The 22,351-nt window shown below is 37.0% G+C and overlaps 1 protein-coding gene across 2 annotated transcripts in view; it reads right to left on the bottom strand.

Moving 5' to 3' along the window:
• The window catches only part of LOC134791701 (protein eva-1 homolog C-like), a 68,051-nt gene that overhangs the window by 13,511 nt on the left and 32,189 nt on the right, over positions 1-22,351 (bottom strand). For both annotated transcript variants that reach the window (XM_063762807.1, XM_063762806.1), the window contains exons 2-4: positions 16,751-16,941; positions 13,562-13,700; positions 319-462 (exon numbers count right to left, since the gene is read on the bottom strand). In XM_063762807.1, coding sequence (XP_063618877.1) covers positions 319-462; positions 13,562-13,700; positions 16,751-16,941 — 474 coding nt within the window. The remainder of the gene's footprint in view (positions 1-318; positions 463-13,561; positions 13,701-16,750; positions 16,942-22,351) is intronic.

Raw genomic sequence — 22,351 nt, 5'->3', positions numbered from 1 at the left:
TTAACACCATTTGCAGCTGATTCCCGAATTTCAGGGTGTACCGCTATCACTAATAGGGATGTTGATACTAGCAAATATGTTTCTGAAAAACGTCGATTGTGATCCTTAAAATTGATTAAATCTAACTAGAGTAGGTACCTTTTTTCATATATAAAGGTATTTAATAACGTTCAGCAGTTGCTTGTCCATCGCAAAAGGCGGACTTATTAAACGGTTTTTTTGTAGATTCCAAACAAAGTGTTACTGCATTTAAGTCCTTTACTAAGAAAAGGTATACATGTATTTATGCAAAAGTGGTAGTGTAGTGATAAATCTTACTCTCATCAGGCATTCCTTTCTGCGAGCATTCCGTGGAAAAGAGGGTACGTCCAAACTCTGCATCGTACACGGCTATCCGCGAGTATGGGTTGCAGCCTAGGGTCAGGGTCTGGTTCTCGCAGGCCACGATGCTCCGGAACTCGTCTGTAAGTAATGATGGCATGAATTGTTGTGTGATAGAACAATAAGTATGTGTACACTCAGATTAGGCGTCACTACTGATGCAATAAATAAATAAAAAACTCTAGCAACTGATATGTTTGAAGTCGGTGCAAAGCCAAATTTTAAAAGCGTCAACACCCTGTCGAATGCCAATCCTGATGCGGTTTGATAAGAAGGAAAGAATGCTGTCCATTAGTTAAGTGGGGGTACCAGTAGGTGTTTGAACTAGTTGGCTTGGCTCCGACTTCAAACATGTCAGGTGCATACTAGTTCATAATTATGAAAGGGACAATATTTTATTTTGTCCTTTTTGTAGTCGGTTTTTCTGTCTTTTTTTAAGGTTAATTTTGTTTCCATTTTTAGTTTTAAGTTTTTATTATGAGTGACGCAAGACTCGTTCCTGACTGGCCAAAATGTCATGTCTCTGCACAGTTTTGCGCTACGGGTAGCCATTAAAAATTTAAGAAGTTCGCTCTATTCCTCATAGTACCCATCATCAGAACTGGACATAAATCCTAACTTGCTTAAAAAAACCTTACTTGCTTAACAATCATAACGTAAAGGACAAACCGCCAAACGTGAAATACGAGTCGTTAAAGAGTTCTTTCTGTACGGATATGATGGTCGTTCTTGTCTACGTGACAGCGTGATAAAACGGTGCCCATCACTTTCCATCCCACGGTGTTAAAAAGTGACAGTTATTTTATCACGTGGATAAAGATGGATAAAGCTATCCATAATATGCCGGCAGGTCATCACAAGCAGTTCCAATTCATCAAATAGCACTGTTTTGAATTGCTTGGTTTGTTGATAGAAATACAAAAATCGCATTATAAATGCCAATGAGATTTGAGGAGTTCCCTCAATTTCAAGGTTTGAGAACAAAATGATTTTCCAAATCGGTTCACAAATGACAGAGTTCTGAGGTAACAAACATGCAAAAAAACAGTTGAATTGAATTGATTACTTCCTCCTTTCTTGAAGTTGGTTTTATAATCTTTACATAATTATCGTCGGTGCGAATAAAAAAATCGCCATGTATTTTTAGCTACCTACTTTTCAGGAGACAATGTTTTTATATTTTCCTGTTTGTAATATATTTGTTGCACCTATATTTTTTTTCTGGTAGATCAATGATGGTTTTAACATGATACTTATGAAGAAAATAAACAGTTTTTTTCGTAAATTTTTACAATATTAATTATTTTAACCAGAATTTTGCTACATAGCGACTTGAATTTGCTTCACTTAAAATCGTCATGTGTAAAGTTTACACATTGCGATTTGTTGCCAAAGTAAGTTACACGAGTACAAATAAAAGGCTCGTTAATCAACGTTAAAAACTGGATCATACTTGTATTATAGAACTATAGTTACCTGAGTTTACGGTACCTATATTTCACAGTAAATTAAAATGATATTTTAAATCCGCGTCATCATTCTAATTAATTAATTATTATTCATGAGAATCACGAGTCTAAAGACTCTAAAGGGAACCATTATTTCACCTGTAATTAAATTACACCTTAAAGGCCAATTTGAAAGTACACTGACATTAAAATTATATTTTAGCCATTTTATTTAGTTATCGTGCGTCTAGCCCGCGCCAATACATGGTTTTGTTTTTGTTTTTTCAAGCCAGGCAATCTGGCGTATTATAATTTTAATAACAGGTCATGAATTAAAAACATGGATTAGTTATGATCTGTCAGTGTCAATAGTGATGTTTTTGAGTGTCACCCACGACTACTGGATCGCTAGCCTAAAAGATGGCAGAGCACTGGGCTAGCCATCCAGTGGTCGTGGGTTCAATTTCGACCCAAGACAGTGAATTTATCCACTTTTGATTTGTTTCTAAGCTTAATAGCATCATTCGCAGACGTTTCTGCTTGATTGAAAATTAATTTATGTGACTCTTATATTGAAAATTATTTTAACCCCACTTTTCTGTTTGCATTGACATAAAATATAATTATTCAAACAACTTTTATTAGATAGAATTCCCTAGTTGCGAAGGAACCCTTTTATAGGTATATTGTTTTACAGTCGGAAGGAAATAACCCTTTCCCATTAACGCGGTAATCCGACTCCACCAATACGGTGAAAGCTTTCGTGTGAGTGTTCATTTATTAATTAGTGTGGGTTCCGAGTGTTTTGTAACGAAAGTGGAAGCTAAATGGTCGAGAAGGCTCTTTTTGCCCAACTGAGAAACAAAGGAGAGTAGTGTTTTTGAACACCTCTGTAGGTAGGTAGTGTCACGTAGTGTTTATTAAGTATGCACGCCTTACTGTCCGATTCGAACTTTAAGATACGTCAATTAATAGATCTAGAGACGATATGGATTAAGTGACGTTTTTATTTGGAGCAACGTCACATTTGACACTGACATATCTAATCCATATCGTTTCTAGATCTATTAACTGAAGTATCTTAAAGTTCGAATGGGGCCATTTCAGTCTAAGCAGACGGATTTCAGGGTTTGGTAAAAAGTTAGATTCGTCTCAGTTGTGATAGTCCAAGGAGCGATGTGGGCATTACTGGTCATTTTTAGGTAGGGGAGAGGAGTTATAAACCGATTACCCCGCCTAAAGCATTTTATTGCGAAACTATTTAAGTAACTCTAAAAGATGATAACAGTTCCGGCGCTGTTCTTCACGTTTTAGATTTTTATTATTGTTTAAGTAAAAAACTTGTTCTGGGGCAAAGCAAGGAAAGCAAGCAAAGCAAGGTAGGTAAAGCGGAACAAGTAGCTACCTACTTATTCTGCTTTGATTCAATTCAGTACCTACTTATGTTTTTCATACAATTTTATTGAATGTTCCTCCTTTTTTTAAGTCGGTTATTAAATAAAAATAAAAATTCGATGACTTTATTAAAATAAACGTAAGGTAGGTAAACCTAATCTCTGTTTACGGAAAGTCAAATAAAAGAATTCGCTTTTATCATTCGAAATTAATTATTCTAATGAAGATCGGTTTCCACAGGAAAAAACGATATTAATTCAAGTAAAATGTTTTGCTATTTTGTGAAGAAAACAAAAGTCGCGGATTAACGTGCATCAAAATATATTAGTTAAATATTAGTTTTTTGTAGAAAAAACTTTGAAAAATAGCTCCTCTCTTTTTTTCAGCTTAACACATTTAGGGCCAAGAACCCGACTGTCGGTTACACTGTTCGTAGCGACTACGCGCTCCATACGGCAAAACCGTGGCTACGCGCTACGAGCGTAACCCGTAGCACTAAGTAGCAATGACTCTGTTAACATTTACACTGTTCTAAATTGCGGCCAGTGCTGCTAATTCGGAGTCTAGGGTACGATTTCCGACTTTTTCTCCCACATTTTCTCATAAGCTGATCAGTGGAATATAAGAAAATATGTACGTAGTAAAAAGAAGTCTAAGAATCCTGTGTCTGTGAAAAGGTCCCTCATCCCTGATAGATTACATAAAACCTCGTCCACACTAAACTGGGAGCCTTTGTCCGTATGGCAATTATTTTCACCTAATTTCATTAGCGCGTATTCAATCATAGCGGCATTGATATTGAGAACGTACCTATGAAACGTTAGCTGTATGTAGCATACAAAAATATATGTACCTATGTATTTGATAGGGCACGACCTGGAACTTTAATTATGTACCTACGCGTAACGTAGCAAGCAATGTGATTTGATACGCGATGGCTGCGATCCAATTAAATTGGATACGTAGGGAGACAAAATACGTTCATTAGCGACGCACCTAAAACCAAAATATGCGAGGATTTTTAGGCTTCCGTGAAGATTTGATGACAGAGAAAACAATATACTACGCTGATGCGTTTGATAACTAGTATTTTTTCTAGTGTTACACAATTAATGAAACAGGCTATTACAATTAAGTAGGTACATAACAGTCACCATCTACATACAGTAGTACTGTAGCGAATAAAACAACGTGCCAAATGTACCTAGCTATCTGTCACCCGTCACCCTGAATTACTTTTACAAATAGAGATAAATCTCTACAGTTCGCGTTCAAAAGTATCCAGTCACTTTGACATACAGTTCTATGTATAGCTGTCATATAGGTAGTAAATTGTATGTCACCCTATAGTCTGTTCGAGAAATTGAAAACGGTGAAAAATAGAGATACTACTCCTAAAATACGTGTGATACCTCATTAGATTCATCATGATGCCTAGAAAAATGTATTCGAAGCGTGTATGCACACAAAAAATAAAGTTATAAACAAAAAAAGGGGGAAATAAGTAGATATTTTTTATTTCCCCAATATCTCAAAAAGTATTAATATTTAAGAAACCAAAATTAATATTATAAAAGAAGAGGATATTTCCAATAAAACACTCTCTACTTGCAGAGCTGTATCTCCATTATTTATACTTTTTATTAAATGCTGAACACAGCCCTCCGCGACATATTTTCGGAAAACGCGCGCGGGGTGAAAAAGCGATTACGTAACATTAATAGTTATTTGTACAACAAGAGATCAAAGTTTGATATTTCTTCGAGTGCTTATTTTTAGTCCCGTGCAAGCAAAAGATTCTAAATTAGATTCACTCGCTACGCTCATGAATCTAATTTAGAAACTTGAGCGTAGTAAGGGACTCAAAAGCGCACGAGATGTAAATAACTTTGATCTCGTGTAGTACACAAAATTTTTCACCTGAGCAGTGAGAATATACCTATTAGACAACTTGAAAAATGTAATCCTTCTTTATCACTTAATACCTGCACTCATGTTTTCTTAAGATATACAAACAATTAAGTTTAATAACCGCAATCGAACACAAAAACAAAACGTAAGTAATAATACATTTCAGTAAAATAATATGGAAATAACGAACATCAACTGACACTTCAATCGACAACTTTTTTTTGTAAAAAAGAACGTTGTAAGATACGGTCCGAATTGCGGATACGTACTATTTGTCAACTATGGTAGAAATTCTTAAAAGTAAAATTATTAATTTTGCGTGATAATCTGTGTATTTTTTGAGTTCATTATTTTAATTGTACAATAAAATACCTAAAATATAGTATTTTATCAGTTTTTATCAAATCTTAAACTTTATTTTTATTAATTAATTATTAAGAATTCATACTCGTACGTGGTTTGGAACGATGCGGTCTGAAGTTTTCGGGGGTCTATTATAAACCCTCAATATACCGGTGAATGTCGTTTTAACTTTTTTTTGTCTGTTTCTTTTTGCTAACAGTGTGAAAGGGACAGAGATAATAGAACCCAAGTATTTCGAACTTGTATTAGACCCCGCACGTTGAAATAACATTTGACTTCACTTGAATGTCATTTTGTCTCACTCAGTGAGCAAAATCGCATTTTGCTCACTGTTTTCAAGAAGCAAAGTACCCTTGTTCGAGCTGCTGAGGTGAAAATATAATTTTAAAGGTTTACATACTCATTAAAAAAATTAAAAAAAATATCGTGTATCTAAAACATGACAACAAATGTACTACTTGTAGAAATTTATCTTAAAATTATTTTTTCAATAAGTTAGGCAATTGTTTAAAAAATAATTTTAAGATAAATTTCTACAAGTAGTACATTTGTTGACATGTTTTAAATACACCATATATTTTTTTTTTTATTAAACGAATTATACTTTTAAAATTATATTTAATGCTACGTAATCGCGTTTTCACGCCGCGCGCGTTTCCTGAAAATGAGGCGCGGAGGGCTGTGTTCAGCGTTGAATAAAAAGTATAAAAAAGATACAGTTCTGCAAGTATGGAATGATTTATTGGAAATATCCTCCTCTTTAATAATATTAATTTTCGTTTCTTAAATATGAATACTTTTTGAGATATTGGGGAAATAAAAAATATCTACGCTTCGAATACATTTTTTTAGGCACGTATTTTTAGTAGTAGTATCTCTATTTTTCACCGGTTTTAGTTTCTCGAACAGACTACTATAGCTAGGACAATGTTTTATAAAAATCAGCAAAAATAATTACCTAAGTGTAGTGTAAGTAAGGTGTACTAAGCGTAACGCGGCGTTCAACCCGACAGTTTGCCCTAATGAGTAGTCGCCGCACCTTATCAGCCGCGCCCGGGGCGGCGACCTCGTCCAGGAATTTATTAACAGGGCATAAATCACATCAATACACTTCCAGGAGCGCTCATAAAAACGCCCGCTCACGCGATTAGACTGAACCCTCTTTTGTTTTCTACCGCTGAATTATTGTCGGCCATTTAAGTGCGGTGCATCGGGGATTATGAAAAATCGAACTTTTCCAGATTTTCATTTTGTTTTTTTTTTTTAATTAATCATTTCACACTTTAATAATATAGGAATACCATTTATCCGAGATACCGTGTACAGATTAATGTAAGTACGAGTATTAATTACTCAGTTAAGAACTCGATATAAAAACGTTATAAAGAATTTACTTTACTTTTTTTACTTTTTTATGAAGAAGTTTTAAAATTAGGCAAGTACTAACTCGACGTTTCCAATCTATTTTTTACCCAAAAAAAGAAGTAAGTAGCTCAATTTCAGCTGCCTGCGCTTGCATTTGGGAGCGCTGGTGGCCATGAGTTTTTCGGAACTTATGTACCAAATATCATTTGATATTTACCAGTCGCTTTTCGGTGAAGGAAAACATCGTGAGGAAACCGGACTAATCCCAATAAGGCCTAGTTTCCCCTCTGGGTTGGAAGGTCAGATGGCAGTAGCTTTCGTGAAAACTAGTGCCTACGCCAATTCTTGGGATTAGTTCACAAGCGGACCCCAGGCTCCTATGAGCCGTGGCAATGAATGAAGTCACAGCAACATTTATGCATAATTTCATATCCATATATCCGTTTCATACATATTGAGAAAATAAAAATAAAGGTTAAATTGATGCCGTGAGGTTCTAGGAGGTAGTAGAGGGTTAAAAATTTGTATGAGGTAATTTCTCCTCACAGGACATTACCTGTGTGGCTACCACCAGTTTGGCACTGACATAAACGCTATCGAGAACGTAACTTACTTTCTATGCATTTCGCTCGTACTCCCATTAGTGCGAGTGAGATGCATAGAATAGTTATTTGTTTTACAAGGGGGCAAAGTTGTTGTTTAACCGCTCGTGCTAATATTGATACCCGAGCAAGCGAAAGATTCCAAAAATGGAATCTTGAGCGTTGCGAGGGTTTCAAAGCACGAGGGTTAAACAAAATTTGCACCCGAGTGAAACACAATTTTTTTCACCACACCAACCCGAAGCAAATATTAAATGTAAAATATCAAACAAAATCAAACCAAATCAAATACAAATGAATGTTATTAAATATATATATCATCCAAAATCATCATTTAAAAGTCAATTCTACCAGCAAAGCAACTCAAAATTTGCATTTGATTACTTTGCCTCACATGTGAATTACTGATAGCAAAGTGCAACTTTGCTATCCGTTTTTGAAGTGCAAAGTAAGCCTTTCCGAGCTGGTGTGGTGAAAAGTAAATTACTAGTAATTACGTAGACATTAGCGTATATGTCAGTTTTAACACTGTCAGTGACCACCGGGCGACATCCTATAGGGACCGTGCGCGTTGGAGGGTCAGCCATCTTGTGGCCTAAATCAGAAACATATGTGCACATGTACATTGCCAAAGCAAGTGCTACCATCTACCGTTCTCGTCGGTACGTTTCCTTGTGCATAGTAGGTTCTGCCATCTCGTGGGCTATATCGGAATCATAAACGTCACATTTACGCCTCGCGCCAAAAATCTGACGGCTCCTATGTTGCCCCCTATAGTTCATGCATGCCCCCCATATTTAGCCTATTTTCATAAAACTTTACGGGCCTGATTTAGTTAAATTATGTTTTATCCCCTTCTTACAAATACATAAGTCAAAATGACAGATATAGACAAATGATTAATAGCAAATTCAGGCCAGTAACGCGTTTATATTTACCATTAATATTTACTAATAATTGCTTTTATCCTTAGAGCATTTAATAACTGGAGTGGTCATTAAGAGCTTACCCCTCTGCCGAAAAACTTGCACAATTGTGCAAACTTTTGTATGGACTGACATGGCTATTTTTACGTTACGTACAAATCATGTAGAAATAGCAATACATTTGACGTCCCCTCCCCCGCAAAAATCGGCAGACTGTTTCGTAAAGAAAATGACAGCGATGACATCTCCTTTCTAGATGCTCTAAGCTTTTATCCTGTGATAAAAAAATTGCAGTAAATAAACATAGATGAAAAAAGAACAAACATGTTCAATATTTACTTTTAAAGCATTTTGCTCGAACAATTAATATATTTTATTTCACATGCATTGTAATGTAAGCAATATTTACTTTTGCATTTCATCAAAAATAGGATTTCTCTGAAGGTTTAATTAACATCATCCAATACCTAGAAATGTGTGTTCTATTTCAAAAGTTACAATTTTTAAAATGAGGAATTCCAGAGAATCGTACTCGAATTATAAACATTCACAAAGTAGGAACAATTGCGAAATTAGTTTTTCATTTTTTAAATATCTATCTAGAGCATTTTTGTTTAGTGATTTTGTACGATCGACATGTTTTTTATACAATACCTACACATAAATATGTATGTTAATTCATTAATCAATTGAAATATATTTGGCGTAGCCATAGCAACATGGTACAAGAAAAAGTTACTAAAGTTAGACCAAAAAAAGTTTGCAGTGATTTTGATAGCTCACGCAGTGCAAGTGTTATTTTAAACGTCAAACTTCTATGAAATTATGAAGTATAAATAACACTTGCACTGCGTGGGCTATCAAAATCGCTGCAGACTTTTCTTGGTCTAACTCTAAATAAATATTTACTGAACTTGACAGACAGAATCGAGCACCAATACGTGGCAAAATACACTGGTACTTCGAACTTTGCATAATTGTGTTGCTACACGAGCTGAGATCTTAAAGCACATTCTGATTATAATGACAGATAATTGATTTGATCTGTACGGATTGGTCGTTCTTGTCTACGTGACAGCGTGATAAAACGGTGTCTGTCACTTTCTATCCCACGGTGTATAAAAGTGACAGTTATGTTATCACGTGGATAAAGATGGATAAAGCCATCCATAATACGCCGGCCAGATTTGTTATGGATATGTATGTCATCACGCTTGAATCTGGAGCAGCCGAACTGGGGAAGTACCTCCACCTTACAGAAGACCACATTCATAATAACACTGCAACTTTTACTCTGTAGATATGTAGTGTTGTGTTCCTGATTATGAGTAATGTTCTCCATGAGCTCCTATACCCCAGCCTCCACTGATGATGGCGTAGTTGAATAGGCTACCCCAGGAGGGTACCAGCTGCGCTAGCGCTGGAGAATCCCTCTCTGGGCTTCCATGCTCAGGTAACACTATAATACCTGAGCGTGGACGCCAAGACTGCCTGTCTGTATGACTTACTTATATTGTGGTAAAAAACAAAGCAATATTCCCCAGATATACTATCATAATTGCGAAAGTGACTCGGTCTGTCTGTTTCCTCTTCATGCTTAAACCGTTGAGTTGATATAGATGAAATTTGGTATAGAGATAGCATGAGACCCGGGAAAGGGCATAGGATAGTTTTTATTAATTACCATCATTATTCCACACAGACGAAGTCACGGGCAGAACGTAGTACTTAATTAAAATTCCTTAAAATAAAAACACAGATAAAGGATGACTCACGCTAGACCGGGCCGGGCCAAGGCCGAGGCGTTCGACATGTCATTTTCTATAGGTACCGAGTCATCCTTAATCTATAAAAAGGCCATAAGTCGCCCATCCCGCAAAGTACAGCACTGAATGGCTGGTCAGATTTCCTGTTATTTTCATAAAGACAGTTACTGCGGCCATTATCCCGATATTGAATCCTCTCTTTATTCCACGGCCGAGGATTGTGCAGATTCGCCTGGCTAGCTCTTATTGATTTACGTGCAATATATTCATGGCCTGAGTAAATAAAAGTTGGTATAGGGTTCTCTAAAGAAATTTAATACTATTCAGTCGGCAACAGTTTCTTGTTAAAAGTAGCTTAAACTGGCTGCATGTTTTCAGTGGTTTTTTTATCATTCCTTTTAGTTAGTTCTTGCTTAGACTTTAAAGACGCCTCGTTACAAAGTGAACGAAAGATTTAGTAGATAATAAAATGAACAACGCAACTAATTGAATCAGGGATTACTTTGCGGATTTCCACGATAAGTTACTAGTAAATATTCTTTACTACAAAGTTTAGTTCAAAAGGAATTTCAAAGAAATAGATCATCTCGACACTCTAGAAGCATTTAATAAAAACTTTTTACAAAAAAAAGCAAACCGACTTCAAAAAGGATGAAATAAAATTTTATCCTTTTTGAAGTCTATGCGTTACCAACTGATATGTTTGAAGTCGGTGCCAAGCCAAATTTTGAAGCATACCATGATTTTGGTGCGATTCGATAAGGATGTACCTACGTTGGATTGCCTTACACGACGACAATGAACGTACTTTCTGTAGGTACAGTCGACGTTAAAAATATGTTTACACTTTTCGCCTTATTACAAAGGAGTAAGGTGCAAAAGTGTAAATATATCTTTGACGTCGATTGTATCTAAAGCCCCCTCCAGACTATGCGCGTGAATCGCGGGCGAAGCCGCGAGCGCGAGTGTGGAGGAGGCTTAAGAACACACCTCAGAACACACGATCAAACCTTCTTGGCGCAGTCTGTACCATGTTTGTCGGCACATTAGTGGAAATCCAATGCATTTTTTTTCGTCGTATTTTTTAAAGAGCATTTCTTACTAATGCTCGAACAGTCTATAGCAGGCAAGTGTGAGATTGGGACTGAGTAATTTCCCGTCCCTTATCCAGAGGACTACATTTCAAAATATAAAACAATTTAAGAAATTTACCTTCTTGCCAAATTTCACCTAAAGCGGTTCAGTTGTTTAGCCTTGAAAAGGCGACAAAGAGGCAGACAAAATTACTTACACATTTGTAATAGTTATTAGTGCAGTTCTAATGGGATTTATAGCCATAAAGCTGATTATTTTGACTGGTATTGTTACTACTTGGCTTGGCACCGACTTCAAACATATCAGTTGGTAACGCATAGACTTCAAAAAGGATAAAATTTTATTTCATCCTTTTTGAAGTCGGTTTGCTTTTTTTTGTAAAAAGTTTTTATTTTTCCATTTTTAGTTTTAACGCATTGTTAAGAGCGCGACGCATGAATGAAAAACAAGATCATGTTTAACACTAAATTCGTGTACCTATTACTTTAATAAATATGTATGTAATCAGGAATTTTCTCGAGTCCGTCTGGGAAATTATAATTCCTGTCACTACTACACTAAATGCATCCTCCGCCCCGCCACTGGCCCAATCCCTCAACGCCCCGATCACTCAACCTCACAGCGCATCAACCCCTGATCCAGGAACCCCTCGACCCTGAACCAGGAATTTTCTCGAGTCCGTCTGGGAAATTATAATTCCTGTCAACTAAATCCATCCGCCCGCCCCGCCACTGACCCAATCCCTCAGCCCCCCGATCACTCAACCTCACAGCACATCAACCCCTGATCCAGGAACCCCTCGATCCTGAACCAGCAACCCTTCAACCGCCATTCCCCGACCCGTTAATCTCTGACCCCTTAACTCCTAACCCTAACCCCCGATCAGTAATAGCCTTACCAGCTTACCACGAGTTTGACATTGATATATTCGCTAGCATGTGTGTAACTTACTTCCTATGCATCTCGCTCGTACTAACCTTAGTGTGAGCGAGATGCATAAAAAGTTACATTTAGATGCATAAGACGTTAGCGAATATGTCAATGTCAAACTCGTGGTAAGGCTACAGTTGCAGTACATCAAATTGGTGGTTTTCGGAAGCAAATGCTCGAGTTACTTTAGAAAACCCCGAAATCACTTAACACGTGCCTTTAAAAATTGAGGAGTTCCCTCAATTCCTCATGGATTCCATCATCAGACCAAAACCAAAAATAATACGGAAACACCGTGGAGGTAACTTCTTCCAAACAAAAAAAGAATTACTCAAATCGGATCACAGGTGCCGGAGTAATCGGTGAACATACTTACATTTAAAGAAATCATCATCATTATCATCAAAATAATCATCATCATCAGGTCTACTTCATCAAATTAGTGGTTTTCGGGAGAAAGTGCTCGAGTTGCTTAAGAAAACGCCCAAAACACCATGCATGTGCCTTTAAAAATTGAGGAGTTCCCTCAATTCCTCATGGATCCCATCATCAGAACAGAACCAAATTAAAATGGGACCAACTCGGAGGTAGCTCCTTTCAAACAAAAAAAGAATTACTCAAATCGGACTACGGATGTCGGAGTAATCGGTGAACGTACATAGAAAAAAAAAAAAAAATAGCCACAACCGAATACAGAACCTCCTCCTTCTATGAAATTGAAGTCGGTTAAAAATAATTTAAGTGTGGCATCTGTCTCTAGGTCACCCATGCAATATCGTCGATTTAGGAAGTACCAATTTTTCATTCAATCTGAAATTATGACATATTGTTTGCCTTGTACGTTGCCAAATGTGCTATCCTCTGTCTTCAAGTACAGAAGAAAATAGATACATATCTTAAAATATGGTCTTTTATGCCATAATGCATTTTCATATTCACTTTATTACGCAACCGCAACAAAGGTCGGTCTTGCCACCAAATCTTTCTATAGTCTGGTTATTGTCGACGTTGTGCAGTTTGGATTCAATAAATTAATATGATGAGGGTTTTTATTTTCGTGGTTTTATGTACTGTCAGAGCCATAAAACAGTGCTGGGGAAATCAAAAGATATAGTTTATCGCAATATAAATCGTGCCCTAAAAAATGGAAGAATGTGGTTACGTAGGTTTCTGTTGAAATTCCCTGTTAATTGGAACAAAAAAGGCACTGGATGTGACAACTGTGGTATCTGACAAGCCCTTTGTAATTTCACTTTTAAATACCTGTCAAGGATTGAATGTCATGCCCAGCAATGCTTTTGCAGTTCAATAATACAAACCAATATAAACGATGAAAACACAAGGAGGTGGAAAAAACTTGTTTAAAAGGTAGTACTCACACGGTCGACATTTGTACGCAACTCGTACGAACTTCCTGGCCATAGGGCACGGATCAGGGGCCCCCGCCATTAGCGCTGTGCTGAATTGACAGTTTTTCTTCTTTTGACATGCCTCCACTACTGTTTGTAGCAGGGAGTACTGAAACAATAGAAATAATTTAGGGAAAATCTTATAATAAAGGCCGTGCTTTTTCATCGAGCAGCGCTAACAATAAATATACGGCTTCAATATTAAACACACATACTTGTCTTGTGAATCTTGTTAATAAACAAATAAACATTTCATCCCACATACTCGTAAAGCAATACCACAATCAACGAAGGCGTAGCGAGAAATGTAGCCCATTTTATTCCCTGGGGCGTTATATTTATAGACTTTTTAAAACTATTTCAGTAAGGCATATGAAATTATGAACCAAGAAGACTATAAATGAAAATGCTATTACAATAATTAAATTAAAGTTGGCTAAATTCCAAAATGCACTCCGATTGCGATTTCATTGCAATAGATTTCGTATTATCTCGCTTCTAGTTAGGCAAACAATCTGTTAGAATATGGAATAAATAATTATTATCTTATAATACGCAGACAATAAGGATGTACGTAAATTTGAAATATTATCATTGTTTACAGGATTAAAGTTTCCGTTCCGACGAAAATAATAAATGGAAGTGTTTAATCTGTAAACGCACGTGCCTACAAGCGTACACTAGTAAGGTAGGAAGAACACTAAAGAACAATGAATATGGGTTTTTGTAGAACTTCTAAATAAATATTTATACAACATGCTTTCCGGTCTCTCTCAAATGCATGTTGTTAAAATATATACCTATAATTTGACGCACTTCCCGATTTCCGATTGAGCTGAAATTTTGCATACTTAAATGCAAATCGAACTAGGTATAACAAATCAAATTATTTCAATGTATAATATGTAAATCGGAGGACAATGCAATATTATGATAACATGGAGCTAATGTGCCGGAGACAGGAGATGGCCATAGGAACTCTGTGATAAAACTACGCAATATAAATGTTTTTGGGGTTGTTATAATTGTCTTCGTGAGTATTATAGTTGCCTGTGGAAAGAAAAGTACAGTCAGCGATAAAAGCTTGTACCCAAAAATTAAAATTTATCCAAAAACTTATTTATCTCATCCATAGGCATTGTTCTCGGACAATTTTCAATCAATATCTATTACCTGTATAAGCGCCTGCCTATTAATAACCACAACGGAGGGTCTTTCAAGGGTAAAAAACAAGGGGCACGCTAACGCTTGTTAAAATATCACAACCACGCTCCCCCGAAGGAAGTGTACCATTGCACACTCTGTTGTACATAGGTGGTCCTTATGGCTTTTGTAATAAGGTCCACTAATGTACAGTTAAGAGTGTTGTGTTTGTACACGTAAATAGACGATTCATTTCTCTATTTTTGGACGCAACTATGTATAAAACTATAAATTATGAGTCCTGTTCGTAAATATCGTACAACAATATTAAAACTGCGTTAGGGTCAAAAAGTTTAATTTTATTAAGTATATTATTTGTTGTGATAGTGGCACTAAGCACAGCGTGAAAAATTAAATAAAATATTATGATGGTTTATGACATACATCCTGTTGAGAGACAGGCGAAGATATGGACGGACGGACAGTGAAGGCTTAATAATTAGGTTCCGTTTAGAAAGTTGATAATTACGAGATCTGTAGATATTATTACCTTACATAATGTATAACCAGCTATTGAAGTTCATTGTTTGACGTCCTTGAGACGAATCTCTTAATGGTAAACAATTACTGTCACCCATAGGCATCCGCAACACCTGAGGTTGTAAGTGCGTGGCCGGTATTTAAGATGGGATTGGCAATACGCTCTTTTGTTGAAGGTTAGAAGGTTGTATCGGGCCAGGCAATGCCGCGGGCGACACTTCTTTCTAGAGTGTAGCTGTGCGAAGTAGAAAGTTTCTGGAGAAACGCACAGTAGAGGAACGTCAACCATCTAAGTGTATCATATCTAATATATTATGTTTATCACATTAGAATTTTGTCACATCACAGCTTAACAATGTTCCCGTGTTACTATTAAAATAGTTAACACTCACTCATTAAGATACCACACCCGCAGTATAAAGTCCAGCTACAGTCCCGAAGGAAATGCACACATAGTTAGACTGAAACAGGGTATAATTCGTTATCTTGCTCTTCTGTTAGATGTTAGTATTTAGTTAAGAGACAGTCCGCTCGTTCAGTAAGTGGACAGAGTGGATATTAGCTCACTAAAACTATAGGTAAAACAAAGAGTCGTTATGGTTGAAATTACCCAAGCTTGAGGTTAAAATCATTTGGATGGCAACTTTATTAATTATTTATTTTGACAAATATACTCTAACAGGAACAGGATGGATCGATATTGTAATAATTTGAACCAAGTAATTTGAAATAAACTACAGAGGAAAATTCTCAATCAAGTTATAAAGATTGTTTATAATTTTTGAGAGTAAACGCTGATCATAATAATAAAAGTACCCATTATCAAAATTGGCTCGTAAGCGCCCTTTGCCACGGAAGGCAGGTTAATTAAAATTTTAATATAACATTTCTAACATGTAGAAATTTATGTAGTCGTAAGCTACCTTGATATCCTCAAGATATCTTTGATCACGACTGTGTGTACACAACAGAAAATCAAAAGCCTATTTCTAAAACAAGTCGTCAAAACATGGGCAGTACCATTGGATACGTCGTCATAGTCATTATAATCTGAAATAAATGAAATAAAAAATAAATAGTATAGTCATTATAATTAAAGAACAATTGTCACATCAAACAAGCATTTTTTGGTCATTCATATATCTGTTTTAGAAATATTTATAGCAGAATCATGTATCATGTCATATATGTATGAATCATGTAAGTTTGCATCTGTCATCCCGACACATATTTATTTTTTACTGGCGTGAGTCGATAAACAATTCGCTGGCCCAATATTACAGGGTTCTATGTTACATTTTCAAGATAGTTGAAATTCGACACAATGTTCAAATTTCAGTTCGATAAAAGTGAAACATAGAACCTGTAATATTGGGCCAGCGAATTGTTATCTTGGCTATGGTGCCAGATCGGCGAGAATAGATATATGAAGAGCATAATTCGCTTCTAGGTTATAAAAATGTCTGTCATACAAACCTGCATAGAATTAGGCCACAAGCAGCCATCGTTCGTCTGCTGTCCCGGCTTGGCGTTCTCGCACGTGCGAGTGCCGTTGCCGTACGTCGCCGCCTGCACGTTGACGACGGTGCCCGTGGGGCATGCTAGCGACACCAGCTCGTCGTCGCACGCTGTGCGATGCATGTCTTTGAGCGTGCTAGCCAGGGAACCTGTATAAGAAAACATACATTAGGAATCCTATGTCCATGCTCAAATACTACTTAACCCAATCCTATTTGTGACAATTTAGAACACCTTGAAGTTATTCAATTTGCTTTACTTTGAGTAAAATTAGATGTAGAAACATGTCGGGTATTGCAACCTAGATGAATTATTTTTAAGAGGAAATTTGTGAGTAGAAAGTACAGAAACAAGTCTACCAAGTTCTGAGTCACCTTAGGTTTTTACTCAAAAAATAATTTAGTCACCCTCTGCCAGGTAACGAATTTATTTTTTTACTTTGCGAATGCATATGAAACTGTGTACCACAAGTTTAATCAATAACTAAATAGTATGTTGTGATTTGGAACACATAAGACGATATCCTATTAAAGTTCATCAGTTTTGTGGTTCTGTAGTCAATGATTGAATTTTAGCTTAACTAATAATATTGATAACAAGAGTAATTAAATTAAAAACAATATATAACTAAATTAATCATATTCGGAGACCAACTTAAGACAATGATATACAGTGACTTAGAATGTTCAGGCCTTAAAATTCTACTTTCATATGATTTTACAAACTAGGTTCTTACACAAAGTATTATAGCGATAATAGTCGATTTTGTAGAGTAATTTATCGATACTGTAATCAGGAAAGGAACTTCAGTAACAGTCGGGTCAGTCGGCCTGCTACATAAGGATGATGGCAATATAATCTATCCCCAGAGTAATCTGCGGATTAAGTGTAAGTGCAGTTCGAAACAAGCCAAGAATACAATAAGACGCTCTGACGGATTTTATTTTATCTGAGCGATACTTATAGATAAACAAAATATAGGCCGTAGTCTAGAAATGGACTAATAAGTATGGAACAAAGAGCATTGTATTGTTATGTACATGAAAACACATTTCATGAACGTTATAATATAGATACATACCTATACCTAACACCAAATTAACAACAAGCAAACATCATTATCGTTATCTTGTCAAAAAAGTGCAGGCCGTTTTTCGAGACATGCGTCGCTTAATGACATAGTCCGTCGGTCTCTTGCCACCATCAATGTGCCTGCTCTTCTTGAGCCGACTGGCATTATCAGAGATGATGGCAAGAGGCCCGATGGAGTGTCCTTAGTTCCTTGGAGCTTGGGACGGATGTTGGTGTGGGATGCTACCTGCGTAGACACACTGGCACCGTCCCACCTCCAACGGACTACTGTAAAAGCGGGCGGAGCGGCGGAAAGCGCCGAAATTCTAAAACGTAACAAATATAAGAGCCTCGGTAGAGAGTACCATTTTGTACCATTTGGTGTTGAAACTCTAGGTCCATGGGGTCCCAGCGCGCATAAGTTGTTCGCAGAAATCGCGAAGCGTCTGGTTGACGTAACTGGTGACCGAAGAGCTGGCGGCTACCTCGCACAACGTATCAGCATTGCGATACAGCGAGGAAATGCCGCCAGCATCCTTGGTACAATGCCTCAAGGGCCTATTTTAGATTTAAGCTAGTTATTAATTTCGTTTAGTAGTACCACTGTATATATATTGTATGTAAATAAATGATTTTTTCCTCCAACATCATTATACAGAATGGAACATTTCTTAAAAGTCCTTCGTTCTGTTCCACCCGATATATTATTTAATTTTCTTATTATTCACAGAGTGTTACAAATTAAAATTAGGTATTAGGATACTTCGTGCTTCATCGCCTATCATTTAATATTAGACTACAAGCTTTCAGTGGCTTAGCAAGTTTTCAAAACAACTTACTTACTTAATTGTTTATAACAGGGCTCGCCTAATGAATATGTTTCAGTTAAAAACAATACTCAAAATTAATTACCACGAAAACTTGTTCAAAGAGCTTTCATTCTTAAGGCTTTGCTTATTAAACGTTACGAGTTTAACGAAGCCGGTAAAATAAAGGTTATATTCGCAATAAACATTTGCTGGTTAACTTTATTCGACAAATTAATGACGCCAATAAGAGTGTACTGTTTTATTTTTAAAGCTCGATTTATTTGGCGTAAATTTACTGATTCTCGTCGTAAAATGTTTTTCTTTTTCTCAGTCGCTTAATCGCACGTCGTTTTCTATGGAAAGCATCACCGTGATCACCTGTCATGTCATAGAAAAGTAAGCCCCGGAAGCTCCGGCCCGGACACGGCCGGGTCTAACGTGAGTCATCCTTAGGTTACCTAATGTCAGCGAACTAATAGGTACATTTGCTTGGGGGTTTCAGAAACGTTGGAAAGAAAGCCTGGCGAAAAGCGCGCGACTTTCAATCCGGAAGTCGCATTCTCCAACCCCGGCTCATAGTAATGAGTTATTCGAGACTTAATTATTTTTAGTTACATTTATCCATAAATGTAACTAGGTATCTCAACTAAGTAGCGGCTCACAAAATACACCTATGTTTCAAATTTTAACGGCTTCCGTTGCCTAATCGGTTGTGACCCTGCCTATGAAACTGCAGGTCCCGAGTTCGACTCCCGGTAAAAGCATTTAATTTTTTTGTATATATATGTCGGACCCTGACACCAGAAAGACTTATTGCAGCGTTATAGTTCATTATTTTAGACGCCTGTATAAAATCGATTAGCAATGTTGAGCTACGTATTATTTGGTTGTAACAAAATAAATAAAGTTGTGTAGAGAGTAACTCCGTCTATTGGCGCATTGTTGAAATAAAGTTGCGTAGAGAGTAACGCCATCTATTGGCGTGTTGTTGAACTGAGATGACAGGTAGAAGGCTTTGGAACGTCGAGAGGTTTCTCTCGAGTGAGCGTAGGCACGAATTGGCGTTTTTGTCGGTATGTTGGTAGACTGGTCGAGCAGGTTTGCCAACTTGACTGAGGCGGGAGCGGAGAGGCTCCGCCGCTGGTAGTTCTTCTTGATCGGACCGCGCTAGAGATCGGACGTACTCGTTAGCCAACCTCGTGCCTAACTCGCTACGTTCCTGAAGGCTTATACCTGAAGGATTATTCTGATAGCTTATAGAATCCCGCGTTCTTTAACCATTTGGCTAGGTGTTTTGTTTCAAGTGTTATTTTGATTTCTTATGTTTCATTAGAAGCTTGCTTTTGTGAAATAAAGAAAGGATGTGTTATGTGTTGTTTTGAAAAGATTTGTCCCTCTGAGTTTGTTGCCGGTCCCATATAGGGCTGAATCTTCTCAGGTCAGAGGCGTGGGGTTGGAGCCGGCCTAGTTTGACTTGAATAAAGATTTGAACGGTTTCATGTGATCTTTTCATTCTCAATTTGACCAGTCAACATTCTAATAGCAATTAGTTCTTTTCATCATTTAGTTCTGAAATATAGTAGGCACTAGTATGGTTAACGAGTCCTAATGTTTATTTCATGCACTGGTAGCAATGGTGGCATACTGGTTTAGCTGTGAAGTAATACATTATCGTACTACCCCCACGCGCCCACCGCCTTTAAGCCCCTCGATCTTCGACATCAGCAAGTGGGATTGTCAAGGTATCATGTATTGCTTACACAGCCACCTGGGAGCGTGGTGTATTTTTTGTGTGGTGTATGCACCTACATTTCATAATCTAGACACGCGGTAATGGTAAGCTCACGTGTCTAACCTTGATTGAAAGGTGAGTGTAATTCATTGTTATTTGGTGAGAATTATTGTGAAATTGTGAATAAAATTGTGATTGAGGCAGTCGAGCATAGCGGTCGTTACGTGACGTCATCCCTGGGATCGTTACGTTTCTTTGTAATTATCTTGCGAAGATCTTGATCGAAGCGATCTTGAGTTATTTTGATTTGAAATCCATACTGTTAATTAAAACCGAGTATTAGCTATTAAAACGTGATATTATTTCATCACTTACTTGTGAATTTACCCTCAATAATAGATTTTTCATGAAAATACAATTCATTTTTATAATCCATTTAAATCTAAGTGATCTTGAATTATTTTGATGTGAAATCCATCTTGTTAATTACAATCAAATATCGGCTATCACGACGTGATATTATTTTATCGCTCACTTGTGAATCTACCCTCAATAATTGTTTTTTTATGAAGATACAATTAATTTTTATAATCCATTTAAATCTAAGTGATCTTGAATTATTTTGAAGTGAAATCCATGTTGTTAATTACAACCAAATATCGGCTATCACGACGTGATATTATTTCATCGCTCACTTGTGCTTCTACCCTCAAAAATATTTTTTTTTGAAAATACAATGCACCGTTAGAAATTGTAATCCTGTTTAGTAATTAGTAAAATTGCTACAAATTATTGCCCGTAATGCCGTGATAGATCACAAATCGTGCATACTATGAAAGCATGAGCTACGCATATGAAAATTAATGTTACAGTGTGCTGCGACCTGAGCAGGGACAACGTACAGACGCCATCACACCTGTAACACAGAAGCAGCTGTGCAGTATCGTCTGTTCTGGAGATTTGGAAATAAAAGGACAGGTTTCGTTCCAATTGTTCATTAGTGAATTTTATTATGAGTGTAATGGCGAAGCATAACAGTCTAACGTAACTAATTAGCTGTCACTTTTCGTATTGGCCCATTTTACCGTGTTACTTATTTTTGGAACACATGTTTGTTTGTTCATAGAATGAAATAAAACGCACTCATTGAAGTTTAAATTTTATTCTGAGATTTTTGAAGTCCCGTATACATTGGAAACATGTTTTTTTGTGTCTGCTACATTGCATTTAATAAACCTTTGAGTTTATCCTGCTTACATGATAAACCTGATGCCGTGCTAATGATGATTTCAGTAACAGCCAGCTATGTTAAACTACATCGTGCATCTCGCCATCTGCCGCAGCAACGGCAACTGCAAGGCGGAAAGCATCAGCCTTCGTGCTTGGGTTGGACTTCACCACCACCTTTGACTGGGACGCGTGCATCATGCTTTATTAATCTGGTGAGCAGTTCCCATTTTGTTGGGATTATTTTGAGAGGATTTACTTCTGCATAGAAGTTTTGAGCGAGTTTCTGTTGTTAAAGCTAAAGTAGAAAGCTGAGTTTCTGTTGTTAAAGCTAAAGTAGAAAGCTATCTTTAGTGATTTTGATCAGTGATGTTCAGTTTCTGTTGATCAGTTGACGCTGATAGTACCAATGGTTCTGAGTAACATGATTTAAAGAACCGTTTTTATTTTCTTTTTGGAATTCACTCTTAACATTCTTTTTGCTTTCGATGGACTGAAAGCTTGTACTTTCGAAGGACTGAAAGTACGCCCGATGGACTGGGCAATACTGTCATGCTTTCGATTGACTGAAAGCAAGCCCGATGGACTGGGCACTACTGTTTTGCTTTCGATGGACTGAAGGCAAGCCCGATGGACTGGGCACTACTGTTTTGCTTTCGATGGACTGAAGGCAAGCCCGATGGACTGGGCACTACTGTTTTGCTTTCGATGGACTGAAGG

The sequence above is a fragment of the Cydia splendana genome, chromosome 6 (genome assembly GCF_910591565.1).
Source record: "Cydia splendana chromosome 6, ilCydSple1.2, whole genome shotgun sequence".
NCBI classification, from domain to species: domain Eukaryota; kingdom Metazoa; phylum Arthropoda; class Insecta; order Lepidoptera; family Tortricidae; genus Cydia; species Cydia splendana.
The sequence above is the reverse complement of the archived record's forward strand: the minus strand, read 5'-3'. Positions and strand labels throughout refer to the sequence as shown.